Here is a 21,069-nt window from a genome sequence, read left to right as displayed (position 1 = left end):
CGGTCCCCGGTCTGGGGCTTGGCGTGGCGGCCGGCACAGAGCCGGTACCGGTGCGTGGGGTGGGACCGGCGCCGGTACCCGGGGATGTGCGGTGCCGGTGCCAGAGCGTGGGGCGGAGCCGTGAGGTGCCGGTGCCGCTACGCGGAGCGGGGACGTGCCGTGCCGGTGCCGGTACCCGGGGATGTGCCGGTGCCAGTGCGCGGGGTGGAGCCGTGTTGTATTGGTGCGTACGCGGTGCCGGTGCCGGTGCGTGGGGCTGCGCCGGTGCCGCTACGCGGGGCAGGGACCTGCGGTGCCGTAGCCGGTGCGTGGGGCGGAGCCGTTCGGTGCCGGTGCCGCTACACGGGACTGTGCCGGTGCCGGTACCCGGGGCGGAGCCGTGTTGTATTGGCGCCCGTACGCGGTGCCGGTGCGCGGGGCTGTGCCGGTGCCGCTACACGGGGCGGGGACGCGCGGTGCCGTAGCCGGTGCGTGGGGCGGAGCGGTGCCGGTGCCGCTCCACGGGGCGGTGCCGTGTTGTGCCGGTGCCGCTACGCGGGGCGGTGCCGGTGCCGTGCGGTGCCGTAGCCAGTGCGCGGGGCGCCGCGCCCCCATGAGCCGGTGAGGCGGCGGCGGTGCGGGAGGGATGGCGGCGGGCGGCGGCGGCGGGGGGCGGCCGCCGGGCTCCGACCCCGCGCTGGAGCCCTACGTGCAGACCCGCATCTTCAAAATCATCGTGATCGGAGACTCCAACGTGGGTAAGACGTGCCTGACCTTCCGCTTCTGCGGGGGCACCTTCCCCGGCAAGACCGAGGCCACCATCGGCGTGGACTTCCGCGAGAAGACGGTGGAGATCGAGGGGGAGCGCATCAAGGTGGGCCCCGCACCGGCCCCGGGCTGGATGACATCAGTCCCGCAGGGCCCCGCTCTGTCCCCGATAGGTTCTACACCGGCTCCGGTGGGCTCTGCTTCATCCTCGGTCAGCCCCGCTCTGTCCCCGATGGGCCCCGCACGGGCCCCGGGCTGACCAGCACCAGCCCCGGGGAGCCCCCCACTGGCCCCGATGGGCCCCGCGCTGGCCCCGAGCTGACCAGCAGCAGCCCCAGCAGCGACGGCAGCCGGTCCCCATCCCTGCCCCAACCCCATCCCCTGCCCCAGGGCTGCATGTCGCACCCCAAAGCCCTCCTGGGGGCTTTCCCTTTCATCCTAGCTGGAGGGAGGAGACAGGGACAGGGGAGAATTCTCATGCCTGTGGTCAGCAGAGATGCTTCTGGACCCATCCATCCCTGCTGCCTTGTCGCTGTTTCTGGGGTTGGTTTGAGCCTGCAGCGGCCTGAAGCGATGGGTTGGGGTGAGCCACTGCTGCCCTCCCAGCACAGCCTCGGGGCATCGAGGTGGCTCCAGCTCCAGGCATTGGACTAGCAGAGGGGCACAGCTGGAGGATGGAGCTGTGTGCCAGAACTGGGGCATCTGGGGGGGCAGAGGGAGGCTGGAAGGCCGGGAGCTCCCACGGGCCGGTGGCAGCAGGCTTGGCAGCTGTGGGAGCACTGCTGGAATCTGCTCCCAGCTGGCACCGGGAGCTGTGATTGCAGGACGACTGGAACAGGATGAATTTGCTCTATGAAGGCCCGTGTGACACCTGTAAGGAATGACCAGCCCAGACCTGGAAAGCTCTGGCTGGTGTGTTGGAGCAGATCTGCTGCTCCATCCAGGAGCAGAGCTTGTGGTGGAACTTGGCCTGCCAGGTTCAGGGGGATCAGCACCCACAGCCTCAGAGTGTGAGGCTGGTGCTGGGAGAACAAATATTGCTGCTGTACTGACAGATGGGTGATCAAAAGTTGAAATCACAATGAAACCAAAGCTCATGTTGGTGGGTGAGAGCTTTAGTTGTGCTTCTAGACTGTCCACTAATGTTTTTCCCTTTCTCCTTTAGATGTGGTCTTTCCCCCCTGCCCTCCCCAGCTCTGTCCAGCCCCACGGAGCCGTGCTAGTGTGAGCTCTGGTGCAGGCTGGCATGGAGCCTGTCTCATGGCCAATGGCAGGAAAACACTGCCAGGGTTTCTACCTTTGGATATTATTTGTGCTTCAGCGGGCGTGAGTGGGAGGCAGTGCAGCAAACTGGCCTTTTCCTAGGATAATGCGTCCAAGAGGAGAGGTGAGAGGTGGGAGATGGGCCCTCCCTCTCCTGCTCTTCCCAGGCACTGGCCCAGAAAGGGCTGAGCAGCAGCTCTGCTTTGCCAGCATTTTTCACTCTGAAAGACCTCGGGGCAGGCGGTCTCTCTGTGGGTACAGGGTGATTCGGATTAATTTGGAAATTGCCAGTTCCAAGCTTCAAGATGTTACCAGGAGAACTCAGACTGACCCCTGGGGGCACCCTGCTCCTTACCAGTGTTCAACCAGACTTGGTGTCACTCGACACCACCTTCTAGGCCCAGACATTCAGCCAGTTCCCAATCCACCTCACTGCTCATCCAGTTTAGGAGCTTCTTGGCTCCTCTGTCACTTAGGTCAGGGAGTTGTCATTGAGGGCTCTGGGAATGTTCTGGACTGCCTGTGCCCTGCTGTGCTGTCATTCCAGCAGCTGTTGAGGTGTTTGAGATTCTCAGTGAGGACCAGGGGCTGCAAATACAAGGCTGTTCCTTTCTGTCCACAGAGCACCTCATCTGCTTGCTCTTCCTGGCCAGATGGTCTAGAGTGGAGATTCCCTACAATGCTATCTGTGATGTTCTGCTCTTTAATCCTCCACTACAATCTCCTCACCATGGTGAGGGTGAGCCATGGGTCATGGCTCCTCACCCATCCCCACAGAGGTCCATGGCCTCCTGCTGCACTCCCACATGAAGGGTGGCTCCCCGTCCTCGTCTTCTCTTTGCCCTGACTCCTCTGTGAAATTATCGGGGTTCTTGTTCATGGTGTAGGATTTGGTAGACAAGGAGACATGGACCTGTTGGAGTGAGTCCAGAGGAGGCCACAAAGATGCTCTCAGGGCCAGAGCCCCTCTGCTCTGGAGCCAGGCTGGGAGAGCTGGGGGTGTTCACCTGGAGAAAGGCAGGCTTCAGGGAGACCTGAGAGCCCCTTCCAGTGCCTAAAGGGGCTCCAAGAGAGCGGGAGAGGGACTTGGGACAAGGGCCTGGAGCGACAGGACAAGGAGGAATGGCCTTAAGCTGTAGCAGGGCAGAATTAGATGGGGCATTGGGAAGAAAGTGGGGATGGTGGGGCCCTGGCATAGGTTGCCCAGAGAAGCTCTGGATGCCCCATATCCCTGGAATTATTCAGGGCCAGGCTGGACAAGGCTTGGAGCAACCTAGTAAGGTGTCCCTGCCCATGGCAGGGGGTTGGACTGGATGATCTTTAAGGTCCCTTCCAGCCCAAACCATTCCATGACTCTCTGAAAGCCAGACAGCAGGAAGCCCCCCTGAACCCCTCCCAGGGCCATGCTCCTGTAGCCTCTTCTCTCGTCTGCTTCGCTTCCCAGGTGCAGGTGTGGGACACGGCCGGCCAGGAGAGGTTTCGGAAGAGCATGGTGGAGCACTACTACCGCAACGTGCACGCCGTGGTCTTCGTGTACGACGTGACAAAGATGAGCTCCTTCACCAACCTCAAGACATGGATTGAGGAGTGCAATGGGCATGCAGTGTCCCCGCTCGTCCCCAGGGTGCTCGTGGGGAACAAGTGTGACTTGAAGGACCTGATCCAGGTGCCGTCCAGCCTGGCCCTCAAGTTCGCCGACGCTCACAACATGCTTTTGTTTGAGACCTCGGCCAAGGACCCGCAGGAGAGCCAGAACGTGGACGCCATTTTCATGTGCCTGGCCTGCCGGCTGAAGGCGCAGCGCTCGCTGCCCTGCCGGGACGCCGAGGGCTGGCCGGGGCAGCCTCAGCCGCAGTCCCGCCGGCTGGACGAGGCCAGCGGGAAAGGCTCCTGCCCGTGCTGAGCGGGACCTGGCCCGGACCCCAATAAAGGCTCTGAGCCCCCTGCGCTCCGACTCCTGCTTTGCGCCTCGGCCACGCTCGGCTCGGTCCGGCGGGTAGCGCTCGGGTAAAACCGGCCCGGCTCGGCTGTGATCGGCCCGGTTCGGTTACAATCGGCCGGGTTCGGCCCAGCTCGGCCACGCTCGGCCCGGTTCGGCGAGTAGCGCTCGGTTGTAATCGGCCCGCTTCGGTTACAATCGGCCCCGCTGGGCCGCGCTCGGCCCAGTTCGGCTACAATCGTTTTCACTCGGCTACAATCGTTTTCACTCGGCTACAATCGTTTTCACTCGGCTACAATCGTTTTCACTCGGCTACAATCGTTTTCACTCGGCTACAATCGTTTTCACTCGGCGACTCTCGGCCGAATCCGTTCGGCTAGGTGCGCAGCGCGCAGGCGCGGTGCCGCGCGCAGGCGCAGTGCGCGCCGCCGCCGCCATGAAGTAGGTGTGGGGACTGTGAGGGGAGCGGGAGGGAGGGATGGGGGAAGGTTTGGTTCTGTCGGTTCCGGCGCTGACGGTGCCTCGCCCACAGCCCCCTGACGAAGGTGAAGCTGATCAACGAGCTGAACGCGCGGGAGGCGGAGCTGGGCGTGCAGGAGGCGGTGTCGTGGCACGCGGAGTACAAGGACAGCGCCTGGATCTTTGTGGGTACGGGCCGGGCCGGTGAGCGGCGGGGCTGGGCCGGGTCGGGTCGGACCCGCTCGGTACTGGTGACCTGTTCCATCCCTCTCCTCGCAGGCGGGCTGCACTACGAGCTGACGGAGGGCGATGTCATCTGCGTGTTCTCGCAGTAAGTGCCGCAGCCCCGGCCCCGCCGCCCGCCCGGGCGCTGCCGGAGGGTGCTGACGGTGTGTCACAGGTACGGCGAGGTCGTCAACATCAACCTCGTGCGGGACAAAAAGACGGGGAAGTCCAAAGGGTTCTGCTTCCTGTGCTATGAGGATCAGAGGAGCACCATCCTAGCTGTGGACAACTTCAATGGGATCAAGGTGAGCGGGGCTCGGGTGCTGCTGCCGCGGCTCCCCAGGTGCTCCCGGGGACCTGCCCGCGGTCTGAGAGCCCGGCTCCTCCAGATCAAGGGACGGACCATCCGCGTGGACCACGTGGCCAACTACCGGCCCCCCAAGGAGTCAGAGGACTGGGATGAGGTGACTAGAGCTCTCCATGCCAAGGGCTGCGGGGTCAAAACGCCGCCTCGCTCCTCGTCCGACTCCCTGTCAGAGGAGGAGGATGTACCTGTGAAAAAGCAGAAAGGTGAGGATTGTTCTGGCAGGCTGGATCCCAGGTGGGATTAGGAGCTGGAGTCTGGATGGAGAGAAGGGTTGGGGGGAGGAAAATGGGCACGAAGTGAGGGTGGGGACAAGGTGTTGCTCCAAGGTGCTGAGGAGGTGCTTGAAAATGAGGGAGGAGAGGGAGAGCAAAGAGGGAAAAGGGTCATTGGGTCTGGACTGGGAAATTCTGCAGAACGGATCATGATGTTACTGAGTAAAGGGAATGAGTGGAAGGGCCCAGCATTGCTGGAAAGAACATGGTGTGAGCATTCAAGAGGGAAGCAGGGTGGCCGCAGCTGGAGGAGAAGGGTGTCACGCTAAGAAGTGGAGTGGGATCTCCCTGAGGGGGAAGCAGGCTGGCATATTGGGAGTATAGGGGAACAACTCATGGTGGGAGGGGAGTTGGGGCAGTGCCGTGAAATGGGGGGGTTGGGGGTGCTCCTGGAATTGGGTCCATCGCAAGTTGTGAACCCGTGTTCCAGAGAAGCCGCGGAGCAGAGCGGAGCAGCCGAAGCCAGGCCAGCAGGCCGGGAAGCGCGTTGGCACAGAGGAGCCACATCCCAGGATCAAGATCAAGAAGGAGAAGGAGGACCCTGGGTATGAGCGCTACGCCAGCGGGAGCTCTGACAGGAATGCTGGGAGCAGGACACAGCGGGACGAGGAGCAGCGGCAGCACCAGCGGCCCTCGGAGAGGAGGGGGGACAAGAGTGGCCAGGAGCAGAGGGGACAGAGCAGCTCCTGGGAGGAGCGGGACAAGAGGGAGGAGGCTGGCAGGAGGAGTGACGGGCACGGTAGCCGGCGGGACGTGTCCCCCAAGGGAGGCAGATCCCGGGAACCCCATTCCAGGCACAAGGAGCGGGGCTCTGGCAGAGACTCCGGCCGCCACTGAGCCCTGGGAGAGCATTCCAGGGCCAGGGAGGCCTTGATCCTGCCCAAACACCTGCTCCAAGCTCCCAGGGCACTGCAGCTGGACTGCTTGCCTCATGGGAGCTTCCCTTTGGATCTCATCCTGCTCTGGGCCAGGGCTCTCTGTGTTGGCCTTCAGTGCTGGCCATGGAGCAGGAACTGGGGGCTGGGAGCAGCAGGATGCTCCCCTTCTCCAAACCCCCAGTTCTGTCAGTGCTGGGGGGTGTCCCTCTCTTGCAGGTGAGAAGAGGCCTGTGGGTGTCTGGTCTGGCCTCGCCTGCCAGTGGGTCCTGCGCCCACCCGGCATCTCCAGGTTCTGTGGTGGACCCGCAGGGATGCACCGCTGCGTTGGGGCCATTCACCTGGGTGTGTTTAAAGGTCTTCTAATAAAAATTCCTGTTTGGCAGAAGCTGGTCCTGGGAGCACCCTTCCTGCTCCTGACGGTGATTTTGGGCTGATTTGGCTGGAAAAGCGGGAGTGATGGATACAGAGTTGGGGGGTGGTGCACACGGTGATGAGAGCGATGGGCTTTGGGATGGTTTGAGCTGGATCTGATTCCCACAACGACTAATCCCTCCAGACAGAGTCCACAGCAGTTCCAGGCATGGAGGGCAGAGGGGGCATTTTTCCCATGGAACAATTGGGACTGAGCCCAGAGGTGCCCGATGTGGGGTCAGATGAGGACTGGGGCAGGGGCAGACCCGGGGGGTTCCCAGTGTGCTGGGCAGGGGGCTCAGCCCCATCCTGCTCCTGATACCCCGGGGGGGGCTGTGACCGTCCAGCTGCCGGTACCCCGGGGAGCCGTCACCATTCTGCTCCCGGTATCTGGAAAGGCTCAGCCCCTTCCTGCTCCTGGTGTCCGGGGGTGCTGTGACCGTTCTTCTCCCGGTACCCCGGGGAAGCTTAGGCCTGTCCTGCTCCCGGTACGCGGGGGATGGTCACCATTCTGTTCCCAGTGTCCGGAGGGCTGTGACTGTGCTGTTCCCGGTGTCCGGGGGCGCTCAGCCCCGTCCTGTTCCCGGTGTTCGGGTGGGTCTGAGCCCCGCCCTGCCCGCGGTGCCGGGGGGCGGTGCCGGGGGGCGGTGCCGGGGGGCGGTGCCGGGGGGCGGTGCCGGGGGGCGGTGCCGGGGGGGCGGTGCCGGGGGCGGTGCCGGGGGGCGGTGCCCGGTCCCGGTGCGGTGCCGCCGGGGGCCGGCGGGGGGCGCGGCGGTGCCGGTGACTCTTCCGGCGGCTGTTCCGGTCCCGGTCCCGGTGGCGGCGGTGCCCGCCCGCCATGCCATGTCCGCGCTCAACTGGAAACCCTTCGTGTATGGCGGGCTCGCCTCCATCGTGGCCGAGTTCGGTGAGGCGGCGGGGCCGGCGGGGCGGCAGCGGCACCGGGGCCGGTCCCGGCGGGCGCTGACGCCGCTGTCCCCGCTGTCCCCGCTGTCCCCGCAGGCACGTTCCCCGTGGACCTCACCAAGACGCGGCTGCAGGTGCAGGGGCAGAGCACCGACGCGCGGTTCCGCGAGGTGCGGTACCGGGGCATGTTCCACGCGCTCTTCCGCATCTGCCGCGAGGAGGGAGGACGGGCCCTGTACTCGGGGTGAGCACCGGGACCATCGGGACAGGGACCCCATCGGGATAGGGGCCCATCTGTACCGGGATTCCCATCGGCACCGGGACCCATCGGGACGGGGACCCATCCCATCGGCACCGGGCTCCATCCATCCCGAGACCCCCATAAGCCACGGGTCCTTCCCATCCACCCTGTCCCCCCCAGTCCATCCGCACCGGGACTCCCCTACCGGGACCAGGACCCTCCATCCGCCCTGGGCCCCGCGATCCACCCCGGGAACCCCACTGCATCCGTACCCCCATCTGCTACGGGTCTTCCATCAGGCCTGGCATTTCCTTCCACCCACCCTGGGCTTCCCCACTGCCCGCCACGGGTCCTTTCCCCCTGCCCCACCATCTCTCACTGCTTCTCCTGGGCCACCCTTCGGTCACAGCATCATCCCCACCATCCTGTCTGCCCCCCGAGCCCATCCCAGTTTCCCCCCTCCACTCTGGCATCCCCCTCTACCTTCCTCCCGGGTCCCCCCACCCATCCCAGGTTCTTCCCCTCTGCCCACCCTGGCCCCTGCTTCTGTCCTGGCACCCCCTCCCCACCCCGGGCTTCCTCTTCCACCTTCTGTCCTGGCATCCGCCCTGTCCATCCTAGTTCCCCCCTCCCCTTTGCCCATCCCAGCCCGCTCCCACTCCCTGCATGGCACCGTGACCCCCGAGATCCCACCCAGCCCTGAGCCCTGGGGCCGGGGCAGTGGAGACTCCCCGTTTTCCTGAGATGAGAAGCAAGGCCAGCGCTGTGTGGATGCCAGCCCCTGGCACAGTGGGGGGCCATCCCAGCAGTTATCCTGGGCACTGGAGCCATGGCAGCGACACGCCTGGTCCTCAGCAGTTTGGGGGCTGGTGGGAAGCTGGCACACAGGGATGCTCAGGGATTGTTCCCCCTCAGGATTGCCCCGGCACTGCTGAGACAGGCATCCTATGGCACCATCAAGATCGGGATCTACCAGAGCCTGAAGCGGCTCTTCGTGGATCGCATGGAAGGTCAGTATCAGGGAATGGGGCAGCAAGGGCACCTCCCAGCTCACTGATCCTACACTCTCTTGTATGTTCTGCTCATTCCCTGCTCTGTCCTTCCCACCTCGAGATTCCCACAGGAATGGAGCTCTGTTACTGGGCGCTGTGGTTTTGTTTGTCAGTGGTGGCATGGATCAGTTTCAATCCCAATGGGAACCCGTGATCCCTACCCAACCACCTCCCTCCAGCCAGGTCCTTCCTTTCATGGAATCATAGGAGAATCCCAGAATCTTTTAGGTTGGAAAGAGCTTCAAGGCTATCAAATCCAACCTGTGCCCAATGCCCACCTTGTTGCCCAGCCCAGAGCACTGAGTGCCATGTCCAGTCCTTCCTTGAATACCTCTAGGGATGGGGACTCCACCACCTCCCTGGGCAGCCCCTTCCAATGCCTGACAGCTGTTTCCATGAAGAAATTCTTCCTAATGTCCAACCTGACCCTCCCCTGGCACAACTTGGGGGAGTCCTCTCATTCTGTTAAGCCTTTATCTCTGCTTTGCACCTTGGTGCCAGAAAAAAATCATCCAGTTCCGCCCCCCTGCTGTGGGTAGGGACACCTTCCACTATCCCAGGCTGCTCCAAGCCTTGTCCAACCTGGCCTTGAACATTTCCAGGCATGGGGCAGCCACAGCTTATCTGGGCAACGTTTGGATTGGGATTTTGTGACTCAGCTCTGTAGCTTTGGCCCTGACTTGAAGGTGAGATGCCACCAGTGCCCTTGACCCATGCCCTCTGCTCAGGAGGCCTCTGCAGCTCCTCCCTGGGCAGTGGAGCAGCAGGAGTCTGGTGGATGCTGCCTGAGGGAGCACTGAGATCTGCAGGGGTGATTTTTGTCCCTGGGGTGACATGAGGGAATGTTGTAACACCGTTCCAACCTGGGAAAGCAGGGTGGGCGGATGAGATGCAGCACACTAATGGCATGGAACTGTGTCAGGGGAGGTTTAGGTGGGATATCAGGAAAAGTTCTTCCCCCAGAGGGTGGTTGGGCACTGAACAGGCTGCCCAGGGCAGTGGTCACGACCCCAAGGCTGCCAGAGCTCAAGGAGCATTTGGACAGTGCTCTCAGGGACTTGTTGGGGTGTCCTGGGCAGGGCCAGGAGTTGGACTCGATGATCCTTGTGGATCATCCAACTCAGGAGATGCTGTGGTTCACTAGAGCTCCTTTCCAAGGTTGCTCTGTCCTCAGTAATGTCTCTCCCTGCTCCAGTAACGCCTCTCCCTGCCTGGTTCTGTCCGTGTACACAGGCCCCTCCTCGCTGTTCCAGCCTTTCCAGCTGTGAGCTCCGTGCCTGAATGTTTGTCTCCCTACAGGCCTGGGGCAGCCAGTGGCCTGGTCTCCTCTGGGAAGTGTCGTGGTCAGTACCAGCAAAGTGCTGTGCCTTTTCCCAACGTAACCATCATCCTAATACTGGGCCTGGAAGTCTCAGGTTATTCCCTGGAACTAATCCCATCTAACTCCCCACCTGGTCCCAGTCCTCAGCTGGCTCTGGGTGGCTGCATGGTCTCACTGGAGCCAAAACCATTTGGTATCAGGTGGCCTTGAGAAGTGCTGGGTTGTCCCTCTCTGTCTCCCTCTGTCCTGGCTTGTCCCTATCATGAGAAATGCATCACTGGACACTGAAATCTCAGATAATTGTTCACTGGACACTGAAATCTCAGATAATTGTTCACAATTTTCACGTGTCCCGTGATTTTCCTTCTCATCAGTCAGACCTACCCCTCTGAGAGAGTGAGTTGCCGAGTGTCCCAGCTGCCACCTCCTGTCCCTGGCAGGTGTGGGGACAGACCTGCCACGAGCTGTGGCACCTGCCCAGCCCCTGCTCCTGCATCTTCACTGTGAGATTTGAGAACTGAGCTGCTCTGCTCTTCCCAGCCCTTGTTCCATCCCACCTGTGCCCCTTCCCGTGAGGTCTGTAGGGTCTGACCTTCTTCCCTTGCTTGCAGATGAAACGTTGCTCATCAATGTGATCTGTGGGGTGGTCTCGGGGGTCATCTCCTCTGCGCTGGCCAATCCCACAGATGTGCTGAAGGTAAGGGCAGCTCCTGGCCAGCACTTGGCTGGCTGTGGGACATGTGGGAGGTGCAGCTCAGTGCTCCCTGAGCCACCAGTTCTGCTAATTTGGGCTTTTCTAATAAATGGAGACCGAAGCCCAGAGCAATTAACAGCAAAAAGCACAGCTCTTAAAGATCACAGAATCCCAGAAGGGTTTGGGTTGGAAGGGACTTTAAAGCTCATCTTGTCCCACTTCCCTGACCTGGGCAGGGACACCTTCCACTGTCCCAGGTTGCTCCAAGCCCCGTCCAACCTGGCCTTGGACACTTCAGGGATGGGGCAGCCACAGCTTCTCTGGGCAACAAAGGTCATGAAATTTGCTGTGGTGAAGGATGGATGGTGAAGGATGGATGCTGCCTTATCCGACCTGGGCAAGGTGAGCAGGTGGCAGCCAGATGTTCCTCACACCTGCCCTGCTGCTCTCCCCTTGGTCACTGTGCTGGCACTGCCTGTTACGTGGAGTGAGCAGAGCCCAGTGGGGACTGCCTGATGCCCTGGAGTCAGGGTAGCCCTGCTCTGGGCTGAGAGAGCCTGGAGAACTTCCCTATGCTTCTCCTTGTGTAGATCCACCTTCTTAAGCTGTTTCCAGGGCAGGAAGGCCTCATCTTTCATGTCCCTGTGCTCCCACCCCTCTGCTCTCCCTGCTCCTTGCCTGCTGCCATCATTGGCTGCATGGTTTGCAGGGAGAGAGACGTGGAGAGCAGTGTCAGCTGTGAGCTGCTCTGTGTTCCTGCTCCCAGGAGTTCCGTGGAGCTGGTGTCCCCGGTGTCCCTGCCCTCTGGGGCAGGTGCTGATGTCAGGACAGGTGCTGGTGTCCACCTGCTGACTCTGCCCTTCCTTCCAGATCCGAATGCAGGCTCAGGGCAGCTTGTTCCAGGGCGGGATGATCGGCAGCTTCATTGACATCTACCAGCAGGAAGGTACCCGAGGCCTCTGGAGGGTGAGCACCAGCTCCCAGAATCCCCCACCAGCAGCACAGCTAACAAAAGCCTTATGGAAGCGGGTGCTCTCTTAGCAGGGAGCACCTGGAGCCCCTTCCAGCTCCTTAAACTGCCGCTCTTGTGGGACAGAATCTTTCCTGGAACTTGTGGGGAAGGCGAGGGGGTGACAGCCTGGTTCCTGTGTGCTGGGAGGACGGAAGCAGCGTGCAGTTAATGCAACTGGAATAATACTGCCAGGGTGGAGGGATCTTCCTTGGCTTTAGAGCAAAGTTGGTCTGCCTGAAGAGCTGCAGGGAGGACACAGGGAAGACTGTCAGGAAAAGGCCCTGGGAGCAGCTTGTGACGGTGTTCCTGCCCCACAGGGTGTTGTCCCCACGGCCCAGCGAGCTGCCATCGTGGTGGGGGTGGAGCTGCCAGTCTACGACATCACCAAGAAGCATTTAATCCTGTCGGGCCTCATGGGTGACACCATCTTCACCCACTTCGTGTGAGTATCTGCTGCTCTCTGCAGGCTTGGAGGGGTGTGTGGAGCAGAGCAGCCAGGTGGGGCTGCAGAGAACAGGCTGCAGGGAACAGGCTCAGTTCTTCTGAAGGATCTGCTCTGTTGGCTGGAGCAGCTCAGAGTGGGCAGCAAGTGCAAAATCATAAAGGCTGGGTAAGACTTTAAAGACCAGTCGTTCCCCCAGCACTGCCAAGGCCACCACTAAACCAGTCCCACGTCCCCAGACAGACCCCCCTGGGGAAGGACCTGGCAGAAATCCTTTGGTGACATGGAATGTCAGCTTGGTTTTAGCTGGCTGATGGCCAGAAATGCTGTTGCCCGACATCTGTGCCCTGGTATGAACCAGGCAGGTGGTGCAGCTCCTGTCTGCTGCTAAATGCCTTTCATAAAATCCGGTGGAAGGTACTTTGTGCCTGCCTGAGCGGGAGTGGCCATGTTCAGGGCTGTCCCTGTCCTGCTTTGGGGGGTGTAGTTCCAGCTTCACGTGTGGGCTGGCGGGGGCCATCGCCTCCAACCCCGTGGACGTGGTGCGGACGCGGATGATGAACCAGCGGGCGATCGTGGGCAGCACGGAGCTCTACAAGGGCACTCTGGATGGCCTCGTGAAGGTAAGGAGGGGGAGAGGTGGGCACATGCCTGTCCTGGGAGGCTGGCTGGGTCCCAGCACCACACTGATGGGAACGGTGAGATCCTACAGCCACAGAACGTGTCCTCAGCGAGTGTGTCAGACAGACAGGGAAGGGCCCAGAGTCACTTCCTCAGGTTGTCACTGTCAGCCTGAACATCCTCCCAACCTTCTGGGACAAAATTTAGGCTGTGATGCAGTTAATCAGGTTCAGAGACTGCAAGTGATGCTCCACACGCTGCACCTGCACAGGCCTATCTGCTCCCTACAGCTGCTGGGGAGGGACAGTGTGTCACACGTGGCACTGGGGACATGGGCAGAGTGTGGGCCTGGCCTGGCTCCTAATTCACCTGTCTTCTCCTCCCAGACATGGAAGAGTGAAGGCTTCTTTGCACTCTACAAAGGCTTTTGGCCCAACTGGCTTCGGCTGGGTCCCTGGAACATCATTGTATCCTTCTGTGTGCTGCTGGGAGGTGGATGGGGAGAACCGAGCTGGGAAGGGCAGAGTGGGGCTGACACTCCAGTGCAGTGCACTGGTAACCCTGCTGGGCACCTCTGCTGGTTTCTGTAGAGCCAGTGCTCTGAGGACTTGGCTGAGACCTTCCCTCTGGCCTGGGCTGTGGGAGGTGCTGCAGTTCCTGGATCAACTCCTGTTTGGGAGGGAATCCTGGGGAGCATTCTGGTGCTCTGAGGCAGGTGCTGACCCACTGTGCAGGACCAGCGGTGCCTGTGTGCTGACCCAGACCCTTCTGCCCTCTGAAACTGGGTGGGGAATTTACTGTAAAGAGCTCCCAGTCTGTGCTTGGAGCCACCTCCTCCTCTCAGTGGTCTGGGCAAGGCTGGGCCGGTTTGCTCTGGGTCAGTCTGTCCCCTGTCCTTGCAGCCCCTGTCCCCCAGCTCTGTTCTACCTGTGCACATCAGGTTGTGCTGCCTGGGCAAGGAGCTCCCTATGTGGGTCTCCACCAGCTGTGCTGATGCTCTGCCCACCCTGCCAGGCAGCTGCCTCACACGTCTCTATCCTAATTCCTTGACATTCCCTTCAGTTTTTTATCACATACGAGCAGTTGAAGCGCCTCCCATTCTGACAGCTGCCTTCCTCTCACCACAGTCACCCTCAGGGCTGGCAGCAGAGCTGTGCTGCCGCCTCCCTCTTCATCCCACCATCCCCATGTCGTGGTGTTTGGTACCTGTGGGCTGGGCTCCCCCCCAAATGCATGGTCCCTGGAGCATGAGCTGGCTGGGATAGCCGGGAGCCCATGGCAGGAGCTGCATGTTTCCCACCCGGAGGTGTACGTGTGCCTGGGCCTGCAGGAATATCTTCTGTGAAGATCTGTGCATTCCAGTGGCCTTCAGGGCACTGTGGCTCGTGGGTTGGCAGCATGGGTGTCCTCTCGTGCCCACAGGGCGGGGCTGGGGCCCTGGAAGGCGCCATTGTCATGTTTATTGCCGAACTGTAACTCCATTAAATTATTTATTGACTGGATGGCTTGAGTTTAAGTCTGGTTTACTGCAGGGGTGTCTGCCCTTGCTGGTTTTCGCCACACTATATATACCTTTTTTCTCCATGTATTTATGTAAGAGCAATCTGTAGGATTCATTACGATAGAGGTGTTTCTAAACCCAAGTTTGTTAGTGTCAGAAAGTGACGCTGTTGCCTTCTCAGCTCAGTTTTGCCAAACCTGGGTCTCTTAGCTTACTGCTTATTGCTTATATTATTTTTGCTTAGATCATTTGTAAATGATGTAAACACAGGTAATGTGGTTTAAAGGTGAACTCAGCACTTGAAAATGGTGGCTCTGACACGGCTGGTGCTGAGCAGAATACCCAGCAGGATTATTTTGGTTGTCCTCTTCTGGGTTTTGGTTATTTATTAGTGTTTATGGCTATGAAAGCAAACGGCTCTGAAGTTCCTGCTCACTTTCCTGTTTGTGGGGTGTCTTTAGTTTGGATGAAGGTCCCTTGTGACAGCACCGTGTCCTGGCTGGGCCTGCTGTGAGCAGAGTTTCTATGCAGATCACACAAGGAATGTTTAGCCAAATCCAGCTGGGAAAAATAAGAGGGAATTGGTTTTGCAAAGGCAGAGATGCCTTTGCAGCTGCAGGTGTAGTGAAGGTGCTGAGCTCTTGGACTTAAACACTGCCTTGAACAGGTCTTTTAGTGCAGGGCCCAGCAGGCCAGAGGGTTGTTGTCAGAATTAAACTGTCCATACAATCTCCCAAGAACAGGCAGTGATGGATTGGGAGTGAACAAGGTTCCTGTGCCTCACCTGGCTGAGGGTTTCCAAACATGACAAAGTAAATAAGTACTTTATTTATTAAATAAATACATCCACCATATGTGGTGGATGAACACAAGTCTGAGATGTGTTTTAGCTGTGGTTCCTGATCTTTTGGGTTTCTCCAGTAGTTCTGGAGCCATTTCTGTGCAGCTCCATGGGATGCTGCTGCCACCAGTTGTTTTGGGACTGATCCTCAGACATTTCCCTGCTGTTCCTCAGGCTGGTACAGGGAGCCCCTCAGCAATGCAAGACAAGTGTCCCCACAGCCACTTTGCTGCATTTCTCAGCTGTAAGGTGCTTGGTGAGAGGCCGTTCTGCCCCCTCTTCTTCTTCCTGTTGGACCAGTGTCCCTGGATGGCTTTGAAGGTGCTCCTTCTGCTCTGGGACCTCATTCCCTCAGGATTTCCTTCCTAGAAGCGCTCCTGAAACATCTGTTGTCATATGTGCTCAGGTTCACGTGTCTCTCTGTCTGACCTTGTCCCTGCTGTGCCAGGTAACGTGTGAGAGCACACCTGAGTGGTCTGTACCTGCTCCCCTGCACCCCCAGGAAGGTCCCAGGGGTTGAACTCTGATGTGGAAGGGGTTCAAGGTGCCCTGGGAACCAGTCAAAGCCCTCCCCAAGTGTTTAAGGTAGAAATATGTGTGGTCCTGCCACATTAAAGACAAAAATGGCAGTGAACCAGGACAGGGAGGTGCTGGCTCTTCCTCCACACTGCCCTGCAAATCCTCCCTCCACCTTGATCTCGTGCCATGGCGTTTGGACCCTCTCCAGCACCAGGGGAAAGGCTCCCCAGGTGTCTCCCTGGGCAAACAAAAGAAGGTCACCAGAACCCTTCCGATGGCCACTGGAGTCCTTCCTGTGGCCACCTGCAGTTCGGACCCAGAGTGTTCCTGGGAGGCCTCCCTGCTCCAGAGCTCCAGCCAGTGCCCACCATTCCCGTGTGTGCTGCACCCTCCCTCCCCACCACAGTGCCCATGTCCTGCCTCAGCCTCTCCCCAGGTTACTGTTTGACAGAGGAAGGCTCAGACCTGCCTCGTTTCCTGGCAGCTCGGATTTTTCCGGCTCATGAGGCAGGAGAGGGCTTGTGGCACTTTGTCTAAGGGATGGAGCAGTCACTGTCACAGCCTGTGAGGGTCAACCCACCCCAGGGGGTGTAAGGGATGTGATGGGTGGGTGTTGTGGGATTCTGCAAGACAAGGATGTGGCGGCTTTGCTTCCATGAATTTCTTTGTTACAAGTTACTATTAGTGAGGTAAATACAGTAGTGATTAGTAAGGCAATTGTGTATCTACAGAATTATTAGTAGTATTTTTTAGTATTATTTATATTTTTTAGCACTTATATAAATTTCATTGGAAGTATCATGGCACAGCTCAATAAACTCCCCCAGGAGTGAGGTCTGTTGATGACGGACAAAGTCTCTCTTTGGATATGATCCATGTGGAGCCTGGGGCTAGCCTGGAGTTCCCAGGGGGTCTGAAGGACTGTGTAGGGGGAGCTCTTGGAGAGAGAGGGGCTCATTTTGGGCAATAGCCAGTTACTTCTGCATAAATCCATGAGTGCACAGAAGACACCAGCTCTTGGAGCAGCTGGGTTTTGGGGTCCCCAAGGATACCCTGGGCTCCCTGCTGTGCTTGCCAAGATTTCCATCTTACAGACTCCCAGCTGTGCCTGCTGGGTTCCCAGACTGGGAGATGTTTCTCCATCTGTATTTGAGCAGACATCCCTTCTCAGTCCTTTTCCTCATCATAACCAGGTCACCCTCACAGCTGCTGCTCCGGCAAGGGGTTGGTGGTATTCCTTGGTCCCTGCAGGAAGAGGCTTCCCTGGGTCTGGTGGTGACCCCCAGGAGCCCTACAGGCTGTGCCAGGCTTTGGGAACTCTCTGTGCTTGTCCCCATTCCCAGTTAACATGTCTGAGCAGGAACTGCTCTGCTCGATGCCCTGGTCCCTGGGTGGGGGACAGCCACCGCCCCACGTGCCACCGTGGCAGCTTCCTGCCCAGGTGCCTGCTGTTCTCCCCTCTTCTCCAGGGTTGTCTGGAAACGTGGCTGGAGGGGAGGGACCTCAGTGGGCACAGCGGGTGCTGCGAGTCCAGCGGTCCCTTCCACAGGCAGGCGTTGGCAGAGCTCGGCTTCCCTGAGAGGCACCGCTGCTCCCTGGGCTCCCACTGCTCCCCAGGATCCCACTGCTCCCCAGAGAGTGAGGGGCTGCACCTACCACCGACCTGCACCTGCTGAGAGGCCCCAGGTGAGAGGTGCCTGAGAATCGTGTTGGGGTCGTGCCATCCCTGTGCTGTGCCCTGCAGGGGACAGCCATGGGCAGCTGGGCAGTGGGAGCCATCCTCGCCCTGCTGGCCTCACTCATCCTCGCTGCCAACGTGCTGGTGGCCATTGTCCTCCTCTTCCTCATCCCGAAGAGCAGCAACAAGGGGCTCTGTTTTGTCCTCAATCTCGCCATTGCGGACACCAGTGTTGGCTTCACGGTCATGAGTCTGGCCATAGATGAGATTTCACAGCCGTTTTATCCTTCCCAGAAGTTCTGCACCCTCAGAGTGGCTTTTGTGATCTTCTCTTCTGCTGCCTCCATCTTGTCCCTGATCCTGGTTGCGTGCGACAGGCACCTGGCGATCCGGAAGCCTTTCCACTATGTCCAGCTGGTGACGGGCCAAAGGATCGGGATGCGCTTGGTGGGGCTCTGGCTGGTTGCTGCCACCATCGGCTTCCTCCCGGTCTTCGTCCCGGTCTTCCAGAGGTTCTCCGACAGTGGGAAGTGCTCCTTCTTCCATGTCTTCCACCCTGCCTACCTGCTCACCGTGTTCTTCATCGGCTTCTTCCCCGCGCTCTTCCTCTTTCTCTACCTCTACTGTGACATGCTGAAAATCGCCTCGGTGCACGTGCAGCACATCCAGGAGGTGGAGCAGGCCGGGCTGGCAGGGGGCTGCCCCCCATCCCGCACCGCCAGCGACATGAAGGCCATGCGCACGGTCGCCGCGCTCATCGGGTGCTTCACCCTCTCCTGGCTGCCCTTCTGCGTCGCCAGCATCGTGCTGATGTTCTGCCCCAAGTGCTTCCCCTACAAAATCATCGAGAACTTCCTCTGGCTGCTGGGGCTGGGGAACTCCCTCCTGAACCCGCTGCTCTATTCCTACTGGCAGAGGGATGTGCGGTTCCAGCTCTCCCAGCTGGCTGCAGGTGTGAAGAGGAGGGTCCTGCTCCACGTCGGCAAGGGCCGCTGTTTCCCTGGCAGAGGCCCCAAGCCTCTCCCAGCCGTGTCCTGCCCACAGCTCCAGGACTGACTCAGTAAGGAGCAGCTGTCTCCAGCTTTCCAGCTCCCCTCCTGCATTGTGACCATGAATTCAGGGCCTACCAGCTGTGAAGGAGATCCCAGAGGGGCGGGACCAATCTGGATGCTGATTTCCAGACATCCCAGACATTCCCTACCAGATTCCATCCTGCCCACTGCCCCACAACCCACAGCACAGCCAGCTCCACAACAGCCCCAGGCACCCCAGGTTGCAGGTTTTCCCTGGAGAGCCTCCGTTGGAGCAGCCTCGTGTCTCCTGGACCAAGCCCTGCCACTCGCTCCACAGGAAAAGACCCTTCAGCCATCACTGCCCGGCTTCCCCTGCCAGACCTGACCTCCTGCCCTCCCCTCTGCCTGCAGCACCGACTCCATGGGCAATGAGACCCCGTGCCCGCGGCAGGTGGGGGCACAGCAGGGGCTCCACCCCCTTGGATTGGCCCCAGCAGTAAAGGCTGGGAGGGGTGTGAACATCCTCAAGCTCTCCTGGACCACAGGCACTCCCAGTCCCTTCCCAAACCCATCTCACACTGCTCTGGGCTGTGCCTACCAGAGGCAGAGGTGAGGGGGGTGGGTTCAGGCATGGGGGACACAGAGGGGCTTGGCAGCAGCTGTGTCTGTGTGGGGGCTGGACTGACTCAGGGCGGGGGGCAGTCTCAGGGGTGGGGGGCAGCCCCATGAGTGGGGCACAGCACAGGTTGTGCTGTTGCTGTTTGCCCAGGCTATAAAGGGAGTTAATGAGTAACTGGCTGAACAGGGAGCAGGAGGACTGGCTGCCTGGGAACCAGGGAGATCCACCCGCAGGAGAGCTGCCCTGTCCCACCCAGGATTTGGGACTGGAAGTGTTCCTGTTTTCCTGCTCATCCCATGGGAGCATTCTGCCTGCTCTGCAGCGGTAGCCACATGGCTGTCCCTGCCAGAGGTTATAATATTTAATTGATTCTCATAAAATCATCCCATTTAATCCACATGGAAAGAAATCTTCCCTTAAAAGCTGTTTATTTGCTAAAAATGTACCCTAACCTGAAAATGAGGGTGATCTGCATGAAGTAGTCGTTGTTTCCACCTCTGCCCTTGCACCACTGGCAGACATGAAGGCTCAGGGCTGTATCCAGTCGCATCCAGAACCTGCCTTGGTCCCAAGGTTTTCCCCATCCTAGAAGAAGAGGAAGAAATAAAGGTGCCTTTAAAACAAACCAAACCAAGAGGCCCTCTGTGACAACCCCCTCCACCTGGGAAGGACCTGGGACCAGGTACCACATAGCAGCTGCTGTTCCTGGCTGTGCCAGATGGACTGAGCCTGAGGGAAGGCTGCCAGGCTCTGTGGGAGGATGTACGTGGATCTAGCAGGTGGATCCAGCCTGATTCAGCTCTGGGGATCAACGCATCATCTCCCTGCAACAGGGCTTTGCTGCCTGTTCTTGGTGACACCCGAGCTCTGTCGGCTGTTGCTTTGATCATCCTCATCCTCACCGAGCCTCTGGTACTGCCACAGTCGGTTCCTGCCTCTGTCCAATGCCTTCTCACAGCAGGTACCAGCGGGAACAGGGACACTTTGGATGTGGGCCTCTTGCTGCTTCCCAAGCTTCTCGACTGCCCAGAGTGGGGCTGGCCTGCAGCAGTGTGTGCCCTGAGGCTCCAGGTCTGGATCAACATGAGGAGCGGGAGTCCTGGCTGTGCAGGATCCCCCATCCAAGCAGGATCATGGCTCAGGCAGCTTCCTTGGTGCCATGGGCACAATACAGCGGCTTGGATGGGAGAGGGGACATCTCCAGTACCTGAAGGGAGCTGAAGATGGACTTTGGACAAGGGCTTGGAGTGACAGGACAAGGGAGTGGAACAGGATGAGCTTTAAGGTCCCTCCCAACCCAAACCCTTCTGGGATTCTATGACACTGTGCATGGAGGACATGGTGCAGCTGGAAGCAGAGCTCCTCCTGCAGCAGAGCATCCCTTGCTGGGCATCTCGCTCTGACACTGACCTGTCTCCTCTCCCCAAGCCGGGCTGGAGGGGGGCTCGCAGGCTGGTCTAGCTGGCGCTCCATCCATAGATACAGCTCCATATCCCTCTGGGATAGCCTGGAGCAGCAGCCGTTCTTTGTGAGGCCACGCCTGCTTTCAGCCCTCGTCCCACGGCTGCTCCAGCCCGCAGCGACCGCAGAGCGCCGCGGGAACGGCTGGACCGGAGTGGGTGCTGGGAGGCCGTGGAGGGAGAGGGGATGGGGTCATCCCGTCCCGCGGGGAAAGAGGGAAGAATGGAGGGCGCTCCCCCCGCTGCTGCCTTGCGCTGAATAAACGCCTTTGTGCCGGGATGGTCTCTGCTCCGATACCGGGGGGTCGAGGCGGCTCTGCTTGAGGCTGCGGAGCAGCAGCGGCCGCGGAGGGCGGACGCAGAACCGGGGCGGGGGGGGGGAGGAAGAACGAGACCAGTGGACCCGGGGGGACTTGGGGGAGCGGCTGAGAGGCCACCTGGTGCCGGTGGGATGTTCCTGTGGGCCCGGTCCTGGTGGGACGCGGACGGTGCCAGTGGGATGGTCCCGGTGGGATGTGGCTGTGGGATGGGGCCGGTCCCAGTGGGATGGGGTTGGTCGGGCAATGGCGGGTCGGGGCTAACCAAAGG

General features: G+C 60.0%; 4 protein-coding genes across 4 annotated transcripts; all 4 read left to right on the top strand.

The window, feature by feature from the left end:
• Nucleotides 1-365: 365 nt before the first annotated feature.
• RAB33A (RAB33A, member RAS oncogene family) lies at nt 366-3,957 on the top strand. The gene is made up of 2 exons (XM_027734302.2): nt 366-853; nt 3,455-3,957. Exons 1-2 carry the CDS (start codon nt 626-628, stop codon nt 3,911-3,913), a joined length of 687 nt encoding a protein of 228 aa, XP_027590103.1. The 5' UTR covers nt 366-625; the 3' UTR covers nt 3,914-3,957.
• A 355-nt stretch (nt 3,958-4,312) lies between these two features.
• On the top strand, nt 4,313-6,535 carry RBMX2 (RNA binding motif protein X-linked 2). Its single transcript, XM_027734296.2, has 6 exons — nt 4,313-4,390; nt 4,482-4,597; nt 4,688-4,739; nt 4,809-4,938; nt 5,023-5,203; nt 5,703-6,535. Exons 1-6 carry the CDS (start codon nt 4,386-4,388, stop codon nt 6,107-6,109), a joined length of 891 nt encoding a protein of 296 aa, XP_027590097.1. The 5' UTR covers nt 4,313-4,385; the 3' UTR covers nt 6,110-6,535.
• Nucleotides 6,536-7,352: 817 nt separating this feature from the next.
• On the top strand, nt 7,353-14,352 carry SLC25A14 (solute carrier family 25 member 14). The gene is made up of 9 exons (XM_027734314.2): nt 7,353-7,468; nt 7,564-7,711; nt 8,624-8,718; nt 10,693-10,778; nt 11,646-11,741; nt 12,105-12,229; nt 12,717-12,852; nt 13,237-13,317; nt 13,913-14,352. Exons 1-9 carry the CDS (start codon nt 7,405-7,407, stop codon nt 13,952-13,954), a joined length of 873 nt encoding a protein of 290 aa, XP_027590115.2. The 5' UTR covers nt 7,353-7,404; the 3' UTR covers nt 13,955-14,352.
• Nucleotides 14,353-17,464: 3,112 nt separating this feature from the next.
• On the top strand, nt 17,465-18,445 carry GPR119 (G protein-coupled receptor 119). Its single transcript, XM_027734312.2, has one exon. It carries the CDS (start codon nt 17,465-17,467, stop codon nt 18,443-18,445), a length of 981 nt encoding a protein of 326 aa, XP_027590113.2.
• The last annotated feature ends 2,624 nt before the right edge of the window (nt 18,446-21,069 follow it).

Source organism: Pipra filicauda, unplaced genomic scaffold (genome assembly GCF_003945595.2).
Source record: "Pipra filicauda isolate LSUMZ 115617 unplaced genomic scaffold, ASM394559v2 scaffold281_size1565311_pilon, whole genome shotgun sequence".
NCBI lineage: Eukaryota > Metazoa > Chordata > Aves > Passeriformes > Pipridae > Pipra > Pipra filicauda.
This window is presented reverse-complemented; position numbering and strand designations above follow the sequence as displayed.